The sequence below is a fragment of the Salvelinus sp. IW2-2015 genome, linkage group LG11 (genome assembly GCF_002910315.2).
Source record: "Salvelinus sp. IW2-2015 linkage group LG11, ASM291031v2, whole genome shotgun sequence".
Lineage (NCBI taxonomy): Eukaryota > Metazoa > Chordata > Actinopteri > Salmoniformes > Salmonidae > Salvelinus > Salvelinus sp. IW2-2015.
This window is the reverse complement of record NC_036851.1, coordinates 23,148,799-23,169,914: the sequence shown is the minus strand read 5'-3', so window position 1 is coordinate 23,169,914 and position 21,116 is coordinate 23,148,799. Positions and strand designations below refer to the sequence as shown.

The following is a 21,116-nucleotide window of genomic DNA, read 5'->3' as shown; positions in this document are numbered from 1 at the left end:
GTTCAACACCATAGTGCCCTCAAAGCTCATAACTAAGCTGAGGACCCTGGGATTAAACACCTCCCTCTGCAACTGGATCCTGGTAAGGGTAGGGAACAACACATCTGCCACGCTGATCCTCAACACGGGGGCCCCTCAGGGGTGCATGCTCAGTCCCCTCGTACTCCCTGTTCATTCATGACTGCATGGCCAGGCACGACTCCAACACCATCATCAAGTTTGCCGATGACACAACAGAGACCTGGTCTGGTGGTGCCAGGACAACAACCTCTCCCTCAACGTGATCAAGACAAAGGAGATGACTGTGGACTACAGGAAAAGAATGACCGAGCACGCCCCCATTCTCATTGACGGTGCAGCAGTGGAGCAGCTTGAGAGCTTTAAGTTCCTTGGTGTCCACATCACCAACAAACTATCATGGTCCAAACACACCAAGACAGTCGTGAAGAGGGCACGACAAAGCCTATTCCTCCTCAGGAGACTGAAAAGATTTGGCATAGGACCTCAGATCCTCAAAAGGTTCTACAGCTGCACCATTGAGAGCATCCTGACTGGTTGCATCACTGCCTGGTATGGCAACTGCTCTGCCTCCGACCGTAAGGCACTACAGAGTGTAGTGTGTACGGCCCAGTACATCACTGGGGCCAAGCTCCCTGCCATCCAGGACCTCTATATCAGGCGGTGTCAGAATGAGGCCCTAAAAAGACTCCAGCCACCCTAGTCATAGACTGTTCTCTCTGCTACTGCAGGTACCCTTTGATTATATAGACTTGCTTGTTATTTTACTGCTGCTGATTAATTATTTGTATAATTCATTTTTACTCATCTATTTTTTCCTTAATACGTATTTTTTTTTTCTTGACTTAAAGCATTGTTGGTTAAGGGCTTGTAAATAAGCATTTCATATTTGGCGCTTGTGACAAATAAAATTTGATATGATTTGTATAGTAGCTCCCTGGGGGACATTGTTTCAGAGTTTACATGGAACTTCTGCTGTCGAAATACGAAGATTACATTGAAAAGACAGATCTGAACACAATCAGACCACAATGTGACTTTTGTGCATCTACTATAGTCCTGTCTTTTCAGTGCAATCTTCTCATTTTGATAGCAGAACTTGCATGTAAGTCTTTAGTGTAGACAAAGCCTAGGACCTTTGTAGTGAGATCATCCCTGAGACGATGTATTTTTAGCTCCTGGGCTGCAGCAAGTACTCTTTGATTGCCCTCAATGGGAAATGACTGTGTTTAACTGCACTATAATATAGCAGAGTAGACATAATATTATACACTATAATATAGCAGAGTAGACATAATATTATACACTATAATATAGCAGAGTAGACATAATATTATACTCCTCACCCCCCTATCCACGTAACATGATAATTGTCAGAAGGTGAGTGTAGCTGGTGCATGAAGTCAGGCGCAGGAGAGCAAAATGAGTGAGCAACGTACTTTACTCAAAAAATAAAGGCACAAGGTAAACAAATACACTTGACCAAAAACCAACGGTAAATATTACGCACGGGTGAACACAGCCCCCGTCGAAAAACCAGCCATCATGAACRGAACTGAACATAGAAATAATCACGCACAACAAACATGGGGGAAACAGAGGGTTAAATACATGAACATGTAATTGGATAATGAAAACCAGGTGTGTAGAAAATAAAGACAAAACCAATGAAAAATGAAAGATGGATTAGCGATGGCTAGAAGACCGGTGACGTCGACCGTCGAACGCCGCCCGTACAAGGAGAGGGACTGACCTCGGCGGAAGTTGTGACAATAATTCAGATAGCCATGTTAGCTTCGCCTTCATGTGGGTGTTAGCAAGTTAACAACCAGGCTAGGTAGTGCTAGGTATCAACAGCCAATCCAGTAGGGACTGGAAGCTATAACAAGCATGTGTATTCTCTTCCCTTTCTAAGGAAGATATCACATCACATGTGTGCTGTGGTGGTCACTGTAGAGCATGTCACATGCTTGTCTCGGTGAAGATCATGCTTGTGCATACAACATGTCTCCCTAGAGCCCAGGAATGTGGCAACATAACACTCCTCACTTTCAAACCGCCTCAGAGGTTGGTGATTCTTGATCACGAAGGCAGCAGTGAGAGAAATGGGCGTGCCTGCAACTGGACACACAGCAGAAACCCTCCARGTCTCCTCCAGACTAAAAGAGCATCCTCCTCAGCGTCTCGTAGGGCTCTAAGAGGTCTAAGGCCATAAAGATTTTCAGAATAGTTTTTTTCCCACATTCCGTTTATGAGGGCATTAGAAGGAAAGAAGATGGTGATGGCTGGTATGCAGCAGTAGAGCTCTTTATAATTCCTTTGCAGATTTCATTATGTAGTCTTTGAAGTGGATAGTGACAAGCTTTTTTTTATTTTTTGTTGAGGATTAGCTCCTGTGAACAGAGACTGCAACAGAGACTGCCTAATACACTCGATTAGTACACAGAGATCACTAGCCTCGCCAAGCAAGGTCACTGTTATTGGGTTTTTAAATCCATTAAACAGACGTCATGGCGAGACCATTTCAGTGCAGTGTAGACCCATTAAATATGGTCACTGGGTTCTCTGCACTTGTTTACTGGACTTGTTTTGTGTGTGTGCCGTGTGCTGTACATGTCCCTCCCGCTCTCTGTCTCATCCATCTTTCCTGCTGATGGGAGGATAAGAGAGGAGGCAGTGGCGTGTTCTACTACTGGCCCTAAAGGAGTGACTCAGAGTGCTGGAGATGAGTTTGTAGAGGGGCCAGCACCACTGGTCTCAGGCTGTAAGTGTTAATGGAGTCTTTTTATAGCTCCGTTGGGTTTGAAAGATCTGCTGATTTATGACAATGACTCGAAGCTGTTATTTCGTTGGTGGAAAAGGTGGCTCAATTTGAAGGCTGTATGTGTGTTTGTCACCATGCCATAGATGACGTGACCATGAAATAGGGATAAAAAAAGAGGGAGAGAAAGGGAAAGGGAGAAAGGTGCCCTTTTCCCTGATGCAACATCCATCTGTTGGTTTATTTTTTTCCTCCCCAACATGTTTTTGGGTAAAGTCATCAGGATGACACCTTATGCAATCGCTCTCTTCCTCTGTTCTTCATGAAGGTCGTTCTCTTCCTTTCTGAGCAGCAGATATCATCCTCCTCTCTGATTTGTGGGGAACAGATGCCATAGCATGGATTAAAAGCTCTTCCTCAACACAGATCCACTGGGACGTAGCAGGCTCCCTTTCTACTCTGCAGCGCTATCTCTCTGGCAAACATAAACACACAAACAGCGGGGTGAAAAAGTGCCTGTGCTTGCCTGTTGAAAAGCACATTCCGTCCCTGCAGCCATTTTGCCCATCCCTCATCAAGGCTTTGCTTTATTAATTGCTAAAGCCGTAACCTCCCCAGCCCCCCTGTCTCACAGGAGCAGCGTAATTCATTAGGAGGGCTATAGATTTCTGGTGAAGTGGGGTTAATTTCAAACAGCCCTAATCTGTCACTTGTTTATTCATCTCCTTCCTCCTCTCTCCCGGTGTGTCACCCAGCGTCAGAGGACAACTGATCTCTCCACACTAACAGTCAGCCGCTGCTCATCCCCACAGTTCAAATGGGACAAGGAGACAGGCCCTCGGAGGGAGGATTATGGGGATGCAGGAGGAAGTGTCAATCTAATTTCTCTGTGCTAGCTGGATCACAGCAGACGRGTCGCCTGGATACGGCTGGGCCTCCCGCTCTCAGTCTCATCCATCAGGGTCGCTAGGCTCAGAAAAAAAACCTGCTGCAGTCCAGACACGCCTAGCCTAGGTTGTCACCATCACCATCATGGGGACACAGTGACAGCACAAAGCTTCTACTGCTTAACACTCCCTATCAAATAAGCACTCTTTATAGGGTCAGGGCAAGAGCCACACATCTGGGTTTTAGAAAAAACAACTCACTGGGAGTTGTGGCTGTTCCAACATCTTAACCCAGATGTAGTGTAGACAGATACCAAGGTCTCATCTTTGTGGATCTCTTCATGTCAGCACTAAAGAGTATCAGATGCCAAACGTATTGAGCCAAGATAATGTTTTATATTGCTGGTGATAGTCAGCACAACTCCGCTACCTCAGCTTCCTGCTGGGTATATTGGGCTCCCCCCTGTGAGTAGATTGTTAGTGTTGTGGCGGTCTGTAGAGTCTTCAGAGGTAAACTCAAATAGCACTGATGAAGTATATGAGTTTTATTGGAAATAGACCTAAAGTATGGCAATTAAATATGTATGAAGGTAGTATTAATCACATGTGCTTTACATTATCATCCGTTCAAGCCTCTGTAGGATGTCAACATCCTTATGAATACTCCCCAACTATATTAATGGATAGCCATAACACTATGGATAGCCAAATGGATAGCCATTTGACAGAAAATGTGGACTGTCTGGTTGCATGCATTGATTTGTTTGTGTGATTACCATGGTAGTAAAATGGTAATCACAACCATCAGTTTTTCCTTGCTTAAAGCTTTTTCTGTCTAGCTTCCATCAAGCTGAGGAACACTCAACTCTGTTCTCTGATATCGAGGCGCAGTTGACTTTAAATAACTGGTCGCGGGATTTGCTAGCAACAACATTGAGTCACCATCAGTCAATTCTTGTAAAAATTTAAATTGTGAAAACGCTATGTTTGTCCTGTACAACTGCGGTCCTTCCACGGGGGGCTGAAATTCATACCGTTGATAAACTTTTAGCAACCACTGACTTTTTCCTCATTTGTGCTGCTCATAGTACATACTACGTACTACGTAAATTGAGATTCAATTGGATCCGTGGAATCCAGGACCCTTGGGACGCCCCTACACCATTGAAGTTGAAATTTAAAATGGTTAGTAAGTATGCATTTCATCACCCCGCGGAAGGACCGCAGTTGTACAGGACAAACATAGGTACAGCAGTGGAGGCTCCTCAGATGAGTAAGGGGATGCTCCTCAGTGAATTTCAGAAATGAAAATATTAGATAAAACTATACTAAATATATTCACGTTACCAAATAATTTATTAAAACACACTGTTTTGCAATGAAGATCTACAGTAGCCTCAACAGCACTCTCTGGGGTAGCACCATGGTGTAGCCAGAGGACAGCTAGTTTCTGTCCTCCTCTGGGTACATTGACTCTAATATAAAACCTAGGAAGCTCATGGTTCTCACCCCCTTCCATAGACTTACTGTCACGCCCTGGCCTTAGTATTATTTGTTTTCTTTATTATTTTAGTTAGGTCAGGGTGTGAAATGGGGTATGTTTGTGTTTTGGGTGTTTATATGGTATAGGGGGTGTTGGTTTTAGTGTATGGGTTTGTGTTGAGTGTATGTGTCTAGGATTGTCTATGGTTGAGTGTAGTTGTTTAGGAAAGTCTATGGTTGCCTGATTTGGTTCTCAATCAGAGACAGCTGGTTATTGTTGTCTCTGATTGGGAGCCATATTTAAGGTAGCCATAGGCTTTAGGTGTTTGTGGGTAATTGTCTATGTCAATGTTGCATGTGTTTTATTTTAATTACCGTTATGTTGACTGAGAACACGTCTCATTTGCAGCAACGACCTGGGAATAGTTAAGGGAGAGGAGGGGATGAATGAGCCAATTGTAAACTGGGATTATTAGGTGACCATGATGGTTTGAGGGCCAGATTGGAATTTAGCCAGGACACGGGTTAACACCCCTACTCTTACGATAAGTGCCATGGGATCTTTAATGACCTCAGAGAGTCAGGACACCCGTTAACTCCCATCCGAAAGACGCACCCTACACAGAGCAGTGTCCCAATCACTGCCCTGGGCATTGGGATTTATTATTTTTTTTTTAGACCAGAGGAAAGAGTGCCTCCTACTGGCCCTCCAACACCACTTCCAGCAGCATCTGGTCCCCATCCAGGGACTGACCAGGACAACCCTGCTTAGCTTCAGAAGCAAGCCAGCAGTGGTATGCAGGGTGGTATGCTGCTGGCAATAAATGTGTGCACTAGTTCGTTATAGCGTCACGATCGTTTGTTGTTTTTGTTAGTTTGTTAAAGTGTTTCGTGTCGTGTTCTTTCATCTTCTTTAATAAAGAGAAGATGTATCATTATCACGCTGCGCCTTGGTCCGTCTCTCCACACGATCGTGACACTTACACAGTAATTATGACAATGTCCGGAGGACGTCCTCCAATGTATCAGAGCTCTTGCAGTATGAACTTACATGTTGTCGACCTAATCAAAGGATCAGTAAATTAATCTAGTACTGAAAGAATAAACTACAGTAGGCTAGCACCGCAGTGCATACAATGTGCTAGTAGTTTACTCAAAGATAGAGAAATAAGATGTATTTATTCAAAAATGAAGGAGAAGCAAGAGAGAGTGCTAGCTATATTAATTTATTGCTACTGGGGGCCATCGGTGTAATTGCTAAACTGCTTGRTGTACACTGTACTGCATGATTGTAGCAGCTTTATTAAAGCGTTAGTTCTAGTAGCTAGCTATGCTGACTATGACGTTAGCTAATATGGTGACAACGATGTAGGCTGTGTGTAGCGGTTTGCGGTTATGGTATGAAGGTTTGGGTTGGAAAGGTTTTTTCGCCTGGTTACAGTCCACAAGCAAAGAGAAAAGGTGAGCGGAGGAGAGCACGTAGATGTGAGAAGGAATTATACAACGAGCAAATAATCATGGTCTTTGTATGTGGCTGCTATGAAAGTGAATTGTGTTTGCAGTGATCAGGGGTGTTGAGGAAGAGCTTTTATGTTTCTTAAACGGAAGCAAACAGAACGAAACGGGGATAAACATACCTGAATTTGTAGAAACTTTTGCAACTGTTGTACTAATGATTACACCCTAGATCAGCTATATGCAGGCAAGCGTGTGCGAGGTGATATTGAATGTGTCACCTTGATTACTCAAATTCTTCTCTCGACCTACGAGGTAAACTTTCATTCAAAAGCTAGGTTGTAGCATTCTAATGATGGGTATAGGGAAAATGTTTGTATCACGTAGTAGCCTAAATCAATTGACGTTACATTGTGCCGGGTGAATGGAATATGAATGACAGTCATCCAATATACTGTAATAGAAATAAGGCCATGCTTATTAAAAAATATATATCTTTCCTCAATTTAAACTACACCGACCGCCACTGAGGTACAAGTAAGCGTTTTCAGAATTTATATTTTTTAAAGAATCAACTGATGGTGACTCAATGTTGTTGCTAGCGAGCAGTTATCAATAGTCAACTACCTCGATTTAAGAGAACAGAGTTGAGTGTTCCTCAGCTTGCTTCCATCCATGTCTTCTCTTCTTTACTACACTCCATACCAACAGAGGACAGTGTGGTGCTGGTGTTCAGATGCAGGGGCAGCCTGAGCTGTTGCACAGCTGGACTGCGAGGTCATCTACAACGAGGATGATCCGTTGCTGTGACATTTAACATACTAATTACTGGAAATCATCCGTGCTCTAGTAATGCCTGGGAGTGGGGAAAGCCACCTCTGTCCTCAACCCCTCCACCCTTGGCCCAGCGTCTCACTTCACTCTGTTCCTGTCAAGATAGCGCACAGACACATTGTACAACCAGGAGGGGAACACAGCAGATGGGCTAAATCTTAGCCTACCTTTGCATGATATAAAAGGAGACTAATGTGCCAGAATTATATGAAATCATTGCATCACTATAAAGAAAACAAAGCAAACTAGTTCTGCATCCCACCCTGTTCTGAATGTTCCTATTGCATTGTTCCTGTCTGTTTGTTGTGTTGGTTTGTTCTCTCCTTCTCTCTGTTCGTCTCTACTAATTACTCGTGTCAGTCACCCCTCTACCTGAATCCAATACATGGCCCACTGCCAGATTTTACTAGAACACTAGCTACCTCCATGTAGAAAACTGTAAGACAAAACCAAATGTTTGAGGACAGCACTTTGTGAGAGCACCCAGCACAGCACCCTCTTTTGAGCACATAGTGGCTTATTGACAACCGTGATCATATTCAGAAATGTATAAGAATTCAGCTTGTTTTTTTTACATTGTCCAGAAAATTAATAAAAATAAAAATAGAAATTAATAAAAATTAATAACATTTATAAAATTAATAAAGCTTACAAAAACAAAACATTTATTAGTATTTTTGAGAGAGTCGTGCATTGAATTTCTATTTTGACGAGCCAATCTGGCCACAATAGAATGGTACAGGGGAAATTCCAAACCTAGGATATTACTTGATTCTATGTAGAGACGCCCTGGCAACTGTTCGCACGTCCCACTGTTTTGTCTAAGTGGGCACCAGAGGACCCTTTGTTCTGAGTCCCATGCCATCTGATCAAGAGGATTAAACCCTGTGCCTCCCGTTTGGTGCCATCCAGAACCCCTGTCGAGGCGGCGTTGTGGTTGTGACATCTTATAGGTGGACAGAGATCCCCATAGCCCAGAACAATTTGGCCTCATGCAGATAGATTTGTGCCTGGCAGAGAGAGGGAAAGATGGATGAAGGGAGAGATGGAGGGAGGCGATTGACGCCACAGAGAACTATTGACCTGTGGTCCTCTTTTGAAACCCATTCATCGGGGGAGAGTCCATTGCTTTCATCCAGGCGAGTTGGAACCGCCTGCCATGGCCGCGGGGACGGAGGGAGCGACATGCGGAAATTGTATCACATTAGCCGGACATGTTGCAATCGGTCAGCGAGCAGCTGTGAAGGACACAAGGAAGAGAAAAATCTGAGTTGAGTCACGAATATGAGTTTGTGATGTCCTGGCAATGTCAGGCCGCGCTCAGAGCAGAGATATGCAAAACCACTCTCCCACTTCATTCCAGTTATTGCCTGATATGATCTGTGGGATAGCCAAAGGAGACAGCCAATCGTTACTCTACAGTCAGTACTTAGGAAATTGAAGGAGACATCCCTGGCCAGGCTTAATAATAAGTTGATAGCCATATGTTTAGCCTGGAGCTTTGACCACACTATGAGCTTAGCTACGGGTCAATGAAGAGTTAAAAACAGAAAGCAGCAGCACCCTATTCAATGAATTCCTACTGCTGCAGATGGTTTAATCATAGTCTTCCAATGACTTTGAATATTCTGAGTAATAGAGGGCTGCAAGCACAGCAGGTGGTTGACACTTTGATCTCTGTCCATTGACGCTCATGGAATTTAAATCGCTGGATGACATCCAGCTCATGAAATGATAACATGAGCAGTGTGTCTCAACTTTGATCCTGCCATCCTTCTGGGTTAGATTTACTGGAGGGTATTGAACAACTAACAAGCAAACACAGGTCTGTCCCATTGGTGGCAGTGACATGTGCTCTTATATCTCCATCTCTAACTTTAAGCATCAGCTGTCAGAGCAGCTTACCGATCACTGTACCTGTACACAGCCAATCTGTAAATAGCACAGCCAACTACCTCATCCCCTTATTATTACTTACCCTCTTGCTCTTCTGCACCCCAGTATCTCTACTTGCACATCATCATCTGCACATCTATCACTCCAGTATTAATGCTAAATTGTAAATATTTCACCTCTATGGACTATTTATTGCCTACCTCCCTACTCTTCTACATTTGCACACGCTGTACATAGATTTTTCAATTTTTCTCTTCTATTGTGTTATTGACTGTTAYTTTGTTTATGTGTAACTCTGTGTTGTTGTTTTTGTCACACTGCTTTGCTTTTTCTTGTCCAGGTCGCAGTTGTAAATGAGAAATTAAAAAGTCTGGAAGCTGTCTTCTTTAGCGTAGGGGGCAGCATTCGGAATTTTGGATGAAAAGCACGCCCAAATTAAACTGCCTGCTACTCAGCCATAAAAGCTAGAATATGCATATAATTAGTAGATTTGGATAGAAAACACTCTGAAGCTTCTAAAACTGTTTGAATGATGTCTGTGAGTATAACAGAACTCATATGGCAGGCAAAAACCTGAGAAAAAATCCAACCAGGAAGTGGGAAATCTGAGGTTTGTAGTTTTTCAACTCTTTGCCAATCGAATACACAGTGTCTATGGGGTCATATTGCACTTCCTAAGGCTTCCACTAGATGTCAACAGTCTTTAGAACCTTGCTTGATGCTTCTACTGTGAAATGGGGGCGAATGAGAGGGGAATGAGTCAGAGGTCTGCCAGAGAGCCACGAGCTGGCCATGCGCGTTCACGTGATAGTTAGCTTGCGTTCCATTGCATTTCTGAAGACAAAGGAATTCTCCGGTTGGAACATTATTGAAGATTTATGTTAAAAACATCCTAAAGATTGATTCTATACWTCGTTTGACATGTTTCTACGGACTGTAACGGAACTTTTTGACTTTTCATCTGACCTGCGCGTCGTGAATTTGGATTTGTGAACTCGCGTGAACAAAAAGGAGGTATTTGGACATAAATTATGGACATTATCGAACAAAACAAACATTTATTGTGGAACTGGGATTCCTGGGAGTGCATTCTGAGGAAGATCATCAAAGGTAAGTGAATATTTATAATGCTATTTCTTACTTCTGTTGACTACACAACATGGCGGATATCTGTTTAGGTTGTTTTGGTCTCTGAGCGCTGTACTCAGATTATTGCATGGTGTGCTCTTTCCGTAAAGTTTTTTTGAAATCTGACACAGCGGTTGCATTAAGGAGATGTGGATCTAAAATTGACAGTTGTATCTTTTATCAATGTTTATTATGAGTATTTCTGTAAATTGATGTGGCTCTGTGCAAAATCACTGGATGTTTTGGAACTACTGAACATAACGCGCCAATGTAAACTCAGAATTTTGGATATAAATATAAACTTTACCCAACAAAACATACATGTATTGTGTAACATGAAGTCCTATGAGTGTCATCTAATGAAGAGCATCAAAGGTTAGTGATTAATTGTATCTCTATTTCTGCTTTTTGTGACTAATCTCTTTGGCTGGAAAAATGTCTGTGTTTTTCTGTGACTTGGCTCTGACCTAACATAATCGTTTGGTGTGCTTTCGTCATAAAGCCTTTTTGAAATTGGACACTGTGGCTGGATTTACAACAAGTGTATCTTTTAAAATGGTGTAAAATACTTGTATGTTTGAGGAATTTTAATTATGGGATTTCTGTTGTTTTGAATTTGGCACCCTGCCGTTTCACTGGCTGTTGACAAGGTGGCCCGCTACCGTCCCACATACCCTAGTGAGGCTAAGAGAGTCTCTATAAATACTGCCACTGACTGTGTGTGCCTTTGTGTGCATACACATGTGCTTGTGTCACGTTCTGGCCATAGTTCTTTTGTATTTTCTGTGTTTTAGTGTGGTCAGGGCGTGATTTGGGTGGGTTATCTATGTGTTGTGTTTCTATGTTGGGTTTGTTGTTTGGCCTGATATGGTTCTCAATCAGAGGCAGGTGTTTGTCATTGTCTCTGATTGGAACCATATTTAGGTAGCCTGTTTTGTGTTGGGTTTTGTGGGTGGTTGTCTTCTGTCTTTGTGTCTATGCACCAGATAGGACTGTTTCGGTTTTTCACATTTGTTGTTTTCGTATTTTTGTAGTGTTCACGTTTATTGTCTTAATTAAAGTCATGATGAACACTAACTACGCTGCGTCTTGTTCCGATCCCTGCTACACCTCCTCTTCAGACAAAGAGGAGGAAATCTGCCCGTTACAGCTTGTGTGTGTGTGTGTGTGTGTGTGTGTTGGTTTACTTTTGGGAAGGGGGCGTTACCTGACTGCCACTGTTCAACCCTAACCCTCTTTTGATTACATTCCTGTGAGATAATCCACTGTGATTCCCTTGTACAGAATACTAAACATGTATCATGCAGTGAACACGTCCTATTCTCTAGCACATGCTCAAGGCAGTTTGTGTGGATGGTAATGGTGAATTGCCACACAGTCTTGTCTGCATGTTCACAATAAAACCCCTGAAAGTCCTAACCTGCTTAGTTTGCTTTACCTGCAGCCATTCATTTCAGTTTGACTTGAAATTCAGTTCCCGGCCATCCTGACTGTAGCCTACGGCAACGGGAGGGTGCAGTGAGGGATGCAGTTGGGAGCAGGCGCCAGAGCCAGTCAATTATCAGTTAATAAACAGCGGAGGTTTTCTATTAGTGTCTGTTAGTGCGTGTGAGAGATTGCTATGTGGAATTGGGAGGGGGGCACTGTGACTATGTGGTATTGAGCAGGAAAGGACAGGAGAAGGGAGGGGAGGGAGGAGGAGCTTTGCCTTGGGTGTATTATACCTAAATCCATTGGGTTGCTTTAACTTGGCTTGTTTTGTTGTTGTAATTCTGAGCTTAAAATATAATATATCTGCAAACAAACTCACAATTCTCTGCTGGGCAGGCCCAAACTGTAAGATCAGGAATCACACTCTAAAAGACATCCCGTCAGTGATGATACTGCACACTTTCCAATAAAGATAATCCATTACACAGACAATGCAATGCCTGTTTGCTGCAGTGTGACTTCTCATTGATAACGTTACAGGTCCACTGGGTTTGATATTTGTGCCTCGTAGAAGCACGTCCAGCAATCGTCACACATCTAATGTGTGGTAAATGTAGACACAGTGGAGTATATATTTCACAGCGGCTGCACAGGAACTTAACTTTAAGGGTTAACACACACGTCCACCTGTTTTTCCCTCAGGAGGAGAACAACATTAATTGCTTCTGTGTAAGTCATCCCTCTCTTGTCGAACCAGAGACGACAAAAGCCTGACAAACATGTAAACTGTATAAATAGTATAAAACATGGTTCTATTGTGTACTGTTACCAGTGACAGTACCTTCAATCACAGGCCAGAATATTGGATTTGACAGCAAATGTTGATGCATATAACTGTCTGGCTGCCATTGATGCAATATAAAACATAAATAGTGACTATCATAGAGGGGAAGGCCAGTCCCTGATGATGTGTGTAGGAATATCTATGGCTATACATCCTTCCCCTGTTTTCCTAGCATGCTGCAGTGCGGCTCTGGCCTACACTAACCATAGTGGCCACCTGAAGGCGGCATATGGGCTGGCGCACCCTTGGGGTAATGGTTGGGGCAGACTCAGTGTCGGGCATTGGGTCATTGGGAACCGGCAGCTGGGAAACCGCCCTCTCATCGCACCAACAAATCCCCCTTTAATTAGCTCACCTGCTGATCCTCTTCCCCTCTCTTCCCCACGTTCCCCAAAGTCCTCCATCAAATCTCCCCTCGATCTGGCTTACCTGCCTCCCTCCCTCCATCTTCCCTACATCCTCCCTCCTCCAACTGGGATCTTGTCTGCTCTCCTTGGCAGACAGCTGTAGTAGACGATGAGGGAGAGTGGGCTGCTGACTGACAATTGCCTTAGCGGAACCTAGATTTTTAAATGGTTCCTCACTGACACCTTTTTAGAATTGGCAACCTCAATGGTGTGTGCATCGCTGGAAACCCCACATGCTGCCTTTGTACCTGTCAATGCTTCCTGTACATTTTAGGTGGAACTGGTTCACACCTTACAGCATTATGATTTACATTATTGAGCGTCCACTAGTCATTGTCAACACTAAAGATGTGCATAATCTAGCACGTGCATTTAGTTCAAGGTCCTAGCTACATACACACACATATATATATATATATATATATTTAATTTAAATTATTTTTATTTTACTTGGCAAGTCAGTTAAGAACACATTCTTATTTTCAATGACAACCTAGGAAAAGTGGGTTAGCTGCCTTGTTCAGGGGCAGAACGACAGATTTTTACCTTGTCAGCTCAGGGATTCGATTTTGCAACATTTCGGTTACTAGTCCAACACTCTAACCACTAGGCTAACTGCCGCCCCATACATACGCACACACACACACAAACCTTTTATTTTTACTAGTTACTATTTTTACTACTATGAAATAACACATAGAATCATGTAGTAACAAAAAAAGTGTTAAACAAATCAAAATATATTTTAGATTATTCAATGTAGCCACCCTTTGCCTTGATGACAGTTGTGCACTCTTGGCATTCTCTCAATCAGCTTTATGAGGTAGTCACCTGTAATCCATTTAAATTAACAGGTGTGCCTTGTTAAAAGTTAATATGTGGGATTTATTTCCAGCTTCACCTAGAATGCTATTCCAACAGCCTTGAAGGAGTTCCCACATATGCTGAGCACTTATTGGCTGCTTTTCCTTCACTCTGCGGTTGAACTCATCTCAAACATATCAACTGGGTTGAGGTTGGGTGATTGTGGAGGCCAGGTCATCTGATGCAGCACTCCATCACTCTCCTTCTTGGTCAAATAGCCCTTGCACAGCCTGGAGGTGTGTTTTGGGTCATTGACCTGTTGAAAAACAAATGATAGTCCCACTAAGCGCAAACCAGATGGGATGGCATATCGCAGCAGAATACTGTGGTAGCCATGCTGGTTAAGTATGTCTTGAATTCTAAATAAATCACAACAGTGTCACCAGCAAAGGACCCCCACACCATCACAGCTCCTTCTCCATGCTTRACGGTGGGAACCAGACATGGGGAGATCATCCGTTCACCTACTCTGCATCTCACCAAGACACGGTGGTTCTAACCAAAAATCAAATATTTGGAATCATCAGACCAAAGGACAGATTTCCACCGGTCTAATGTCCATTGCTTGTGTTTCTTTGCCCAAGCAAGTCTCATTTTCTTATTTGTGTCCTTTAGTAGTGGTTTCTTTGTAGCAATTTGACCATGAAGGTCTGATTCACACAGTCTCCTTTGAACAGTTGATGTTGAGATGTGTCTGTTACTTGAAATTTGTGAAGCATTTATTTGGGCTGTAGTCAGAGGTGCAGTTAACTCTAATGAACTTATCCTCTGCAGCAGAGGTAACTCTAGGTCTTACTTTCCTGTGGCGATCCTCATGAGAGCCAGTTTCATCATAGCGCTTGATGGTTTTTGCAACTGCACTTGAAGAAACTTTAAAACGTCTTGAAATTTCCGCATTGACTGACCTTCATGTCTCAAAGTAATGATGAACTGTCGTTTGTCACGTTTGCTCCCTCTCCGGCCTTTAGGTCACCAGGCTGCTCGTTATGGGGCACACCTGTCACCGACGTTACGCGCACCTACGTGTCATCAGACTCACCTGGACTCCATCACTTCCCTGATTACCGTCCCTATATATGTCACTCCCTTTGGTTCCTTCTCGAGGCTTCATTATTTCTGACTCTGTTTTCATGTCGGTGCGTTGTTTGTGTTTCGTGTTCATTGTTTATTTTATTTATTAAAACACTCACTCCCTTGCTTCCCGACTCTCAACGCACTCATTACATCGTTTCTCTTTGCATATTTGAGCTGTTTTTGCCATAATGTGGACTTTGTCTTTTATCAAATAGGGCTATCCTCTGTATACTGTCATGGAAATTCTAAAGAGAGACTGTAGATTCTTTCAAACAACATTATWTGATTTGCAAAAATTGAGCAGTCAACAATCCACTCAACATACAGTGTAGTTCAGAGTTGAAAGGTCAATGAACAGAGACGTTGGTTGAGAGACTGCCAAGAGTGTGCAAAACTGTCATCAAGGAAAAGGATGGCTACTTTAAAGATTCTCAAATATTAAATATATTTTAATTTGTTTAACACTTTTTTGGTTACTACATGATTCCATATGTGTTATTCATAGATTTGATGTCTTCACTATTATTCTACAATGTAGAAAATAATAAAAATAAAGAAAAACCCTGGAATGAGTAGATGTGTCCAAACTTTTGACAGGTACTGTGTGTGTGTATATATATATGAGAGAGAGAGACAAATCAAACTCTGACTGTGAAAATTACCTGCAAAGGCCAGCGGTCTCCGGTGACTGATAAAACCCACTGTCTGCAGCCCACAAAACCAGCAGTATCCCATCGCTACGCTGCTGTCCCTTTGCTTCAGCTACCAGCCTCCTCCTTCTAACCGTAGGGCTTCCATATGGGGCCATATTATTACTGCCGTTTAATTACCAATCAAAAAACATCTCACTCCTCATAGCTAGCCAAGAGGGATAGCGAGGGAGAGACAGGCAGAGAGGGAGAGAGATTGGAACACGTGGGCTCTATAAGCAGAGAGAGAGAAGAAAAAATGGGCGGCAGAGCAAGAGATTGATGGAGAGAGACAGTGCATCTGCGTGATGAATGTGAATAGATGTAGAGAGACCGAGGGGATCTGGAGGAACGCACTCACTGGACAGATGGGCAGAAGCAGTCATCTGTCCAGCATAATTTTTGGGGGTGTGTTTTGTGTTTACAAACACACCCTGCAAGGGAGAGAGGGAGGGATTTGGCAAGTGAATGTTATAAATTACCCATGATCGATGTTTCCTGCCTTTTGGACAACAGTAAATGGCGTGCAGCATCCACAGCTGACCTCGTTGAGCCACATTCCCACCCCAGCACCACACAATTAGATGTTCCGTCTGCCACATGGCCCAGCATCACCACCACCAATAAACATTCCCTCACGTCCATGGCTATAGTGCTGGTCAGGGAGGCTGCATGCCCACAGTCCTTTGTCTCATGGGGACACCAAGATCGAGAAGCAGCTATTCTTTGGCCAACACTGAAAGCTTCCAGGCCTAAGACTGCTGTTTGCTCTTATTCTCTGAATGTCTATTTCTATTGTTTTACTGCTGACTCATAGATCTGAGAGCTGTGATTTTCTAAACCAGTTTTAGCCTTTGTATTGCAGCGATTCATACTGCTCCAACTCTGGACTGGTCTGTTATGGTCATGGTAAATGTCACATTCCTATAGCACTTACAGTCCTCCAGTGGATTCCCTGTTTTTCATGTACTGTATACTGTACCTTCCCAAACTTTTTAGTAATAGAAAATGAGTTGATGCTAAAGGGGTTAAATTCTCATTCAGGAGCAACATAATGGCTATAATTGTTCTGCAGGTCCCAGGTACTAGCTGTGCTCTTTCAATTGTGAGGGTGCAAATAGCACAAACCAAGTACATGTACATTTATTGTATGTGAGGGGGTGTTGAGAAGCAGAATCTACAGATGGCTGTGGGCAGTAGGTAGAAGAGGTCTGTGCAGCAGTGAAAGGGCAAGGGTGCTATTATAACAGTAGGAGCTATGGAGACCATGGTTCAAACTCTGACAAGGTACTGTATGTTAGCCCACTCTACCTATTTTAGACAGTCATAAAATGCCTTCGTTGCAGGAGGCCACTATTATGATTGACATCCTACCAAATGAAAAGCTTTAAAGAAATGTCCTTTGTTTATTTCAACATGAAACAGTGCATCCCCATCAATTTCCCATGCCTGGTGCAATTTCTCAATGTGGTACTGTCATTTTGTCAGTAGGAGAACTGTGCTGTGAGTGCTGCTTGAAAGGAAGTTCCCAATATGAAAAGAGTGGCCATTTTAGACTGACCTGTTTATTCAAATGGAAAAACACCTGTCAGACTCCAGGGAAATAAACGTCACTCACAGGTTGACAACTTAGATCTGCTGGACATGGTAACACGTGTTGACGATGGAACACGTGAATTGATACCACACCACTGAGAAACGGGCCTATGTCTTGGTTGAATCTAATCCTCTTACAGGGCTCTATAAGCCGATCCAGATGTGTAGAGTCGATCCCAAGGGAAATCAGTCTCCAGCTAGAAGAGCAACTGTACCTAAACCATATGGGGATGAATATTTAATTATCTAAATGAACAAAACAATATATAATATTCAGTTGCGTTGCATGGGTAAAATCACTGGGGAAGCCAAGCCAGAAATGAAAAGCCATATTACAACCTGTGTTGTGATAAGTGCTTTGTGTGCTTTATAACCTGTTAGATTATATGTCTTGTGACCGTGATATATAGGCCTAAGGCCGAGACAATAAGAAGAAACAGTGGCAGAATAAATTCAACCACACCTTTGTTTTATCACAAAACCGAAGACCAACCTCTGTCTGGTGAAGTCCACAAAGTATATTGCATGTAACAAACAGTTGCATGACCTACAGCATGGTCAAGTTAATGTTTCCGAAATTTTCGGACTAACGTTACTGAACAACTATTGATTTAGAAACACGGAGAGTTACTGCAAGTAGCAAAGAAAACAGGAGCTGTCTCCACTATTCCAGCAACATCATCAAATCATCTATGCTAATACAGTGAAAACTAAAAGATACCAAAAACTATTTAGTCCAATCAACATAAGCTAAATATGATTTGGCTGTCCATGGTTGTGATTTCTGTGTGTGTGCAAGTAAGTAGAAAAAACATGTTGACTCACCCTACTTGTAGAGAAATGCCAAAGCCATCCTCCTCTCTTTCATGTTGATGAAATGCACTATGACTCCGTCATACAGTACACGCTTTGAGTTTTTGTTGTCCTAGGCTACCTGGCTAAAATGCTTGCTCACTAGTCTAACTTCCTTTCATGGGCAATGATGAGTCAGCTACTTAACATTAGCCTATTACATTTACCTACATATTGAACGTCCATCCTCTCAGGCCAGGGGCACTATGTATGAATTTACGAATGGATCAGAATCACCTTTATAATCATTGGCCAGAACGGAGAATTAAGTAAAACCACAAGTCCAAATCCTTATCTCCATGCATGGCTAATTTAAGAAACGGACCATTTTAGCTTGCTAGCTAGCCACCGAGGACAACAATGCAACGAGATGCAACAATTCCATTATTTTCTATCAATGACATTTTGCTCTTAATGTGATTGGTGTGAAGCCAAATCCAAACTGGCTTCCCTTTACACTTTTCTTTTGGAGCGCCAGGACCATTCACAGTTGAGCTCACTCAGTTTAGCTCAACACTGACTGGCTATTATTTTATAATTTTTTTATCAAGGGAGGCCAAATGCTCGCTGGCTTCCCTTGCATTCAATGCTACGGGCGGCGACAATGTCATACTCTTTTTGTCCAGACAGCATCTGAGACAGAGGGGCATTGTTTCGCTCACTCGGATGCTTTCTCCGGTGAGAAATATTCAGCCTCTTGTGAATTGGTATGTCTATTTTCATCCTCTTACACTGCCCCCTTCGGTCTAGACCCATCTAATTACAGGTGTAAAAGCAGTTAGTTKCTTTCAGGAAGTTCCTGCTGCACTCTGACAAAACAACAGAAATCTGGCCAGGGCACGACTCCAGATATCTATTCCCACAAACAAGTAGCGATGAGTTTGTCAGGGGGTACATTTTTGGGGGAAGCCTGCCTACACGTCACTGGTAATATTTTTTTATTGCTTAATATTTGTTTTGTTTCCTTTTTAGCTTGAAGCTGCCCTTCACAATCCGGTACAGGTCTCTGCAGGGTGCACCTTGCTACCTCAAGGCTACCTCTGGGTGAGTGACACATGCAGTGCTTACAGGCACACACACACATGCACGCATGCACACAAACACACACGTGCACACACGCACAGGCATGCACACAGACATGCACATGCACACCAAAGTATTTAACAACCATTAACCATTAACCATGACACATTTTGATACTAATATTCTTCTGTAATATACTATTTATATTGGCCTCAGGATTGTTCACATCTTTTCATCTAAAATACAAAATATTTAGCAGTGAATGTGGTTTCAAGGGTTTTCTCTTCAAAACAATTATCATCATGGAAACTGACCCTTCACGTTCATATACACTCTTAGTAAAAAAAAGGTGCTATCTAGACCTAAAATTGTTCTTTGGCTGTCGCCATAGGAGAACCCTTTGAATAACTATTTTTGGTTCCAGGTAGAACCCTTTCGAAACCTTTTTGGTAGTATATACGAGTGTGTGGGAGAAAGAAAAGACTACAGAGGGGTTTTGTGATGAGTGGAGCAAATTTCACTGGCAGACAAAAGTGCCACAATCCCTGGACTTGTTGGAATTTAGCTGGATTTAAAATAGGACCACTTTCTGTGAAAAACCATGCCTCAGAAAATCATCTGTTAATCTTAGTTTCATTTTTTGGTGCCCCTCCTTTCTGGGAAGAATGGGCAATTGATGGGGTAATCCTCCTAAAGTAGGTTGATAAATCGGGTGGATAAATTGGGTGGATAAGGCCAGACAGTGGAAGAAGCCCTCTAGGAAGGCTGTGCTCCCTATCTGGGACTTAATTGTTTTAGTGGTTATCCTTAAGACTCTGAACTCTACTCACACACCTTACACTGACACACACACACACAGACTACATACGCCCACACACATACCATTCACACACACACACAGCACACACACACACACACACACACACACACACACACACACACACACACACACACACACACACACACCACACACACACACACACACACACACACACACACACACACACAATGATGACGACACGTGTTTCCTTGCAGGTAACCACCCTGCTTGGGTGCTTGGAATCATTGTTCTTCCTCTGTCAATCATGGTTACCTGCAAGGAAACACGTGCCGTCATCATTGCTTTGCACAAAAATGGCTTCACAGGCAAGGATATTGCTGCCAGTAAGATTGCACCTAAATCAACCATTTACGAATCATCAAGAACTTCAAGGAGAGCGGTCAATTGTTGTGAAGAAGGCTTCAGGGCGCCCAAGAAACCCACAAATTCTGACAAACTCCAAGCATTGATTATGCAAGAATGGGCTGCCATCAGTCAGGATGTGCTCAGAAGTTAATTGACAGCATGCAGGGCGGATTGCAGAGGTCTTGAAAAAGAAGGGTCAACACTGCAAATATTGACTCTTTGCATCAACTTCATGTAATTGTCAATATAAGCCTTTGACACATATGAAATGCTTATAATTAAACTTCAGTATTCCATAGTAACATCTGACAAAAATATCTAAAGACACTGAAGCAGCAAACTGTGTGGAAATGTATATTTTTGTCATTCTCAAAACTTTTGGCCACGACTGTACAGTACCTAAATAATAAATAAATAACAATGATTGAAGTGTTTTGCAATGTTTTGGCAACATTGAGCTTGAGAATGTCAAGTGCTGCAGTTATGTAGGCTACATGTGTGACAGGTTGCAACACATGATACAGTACCTACCTTGAAAGATCAAGTTTTGCAAAGAGTCCAGCATCCACTGTTACCTACCATGCAATCATCACAGAAAGATTTTCAAACAGCATATATCTTCACCTAAGTAAGTGTTCTTCCCAAGCTACTGTATGTCATATGCCTGTAATTTATTTCCTAACAACATC

General features: G+C 42.7%; 1 protein-coding gene across 4 annotated transcripts in view; it reads left to right on the top strand.

Annotated features, from left to right (window-relative positions):
* The window catches only part of LOC111969994 (rho guanine nucleotide exchange factor 10-like protein), a 174,501-nt gene that overhangs the window by 98,691 nt on the left and 54,694 nt on the right, over nt 1-21,116 (top strand). For all 4 annotated transcript variants that reach the window (XM_023996458.2, XM_023996459.2, XM_023996460.2 and 1 more), the window contains one exon: nt 19,191-19,262. In XM_023996458.2, the coding sequence (XP_023852226.1) occupies nt 19,191-19,262 (72 nt within the window). The remainder of the gene's footprint in view (nt 1-19,190; nt 19,263-21,116) is intronic.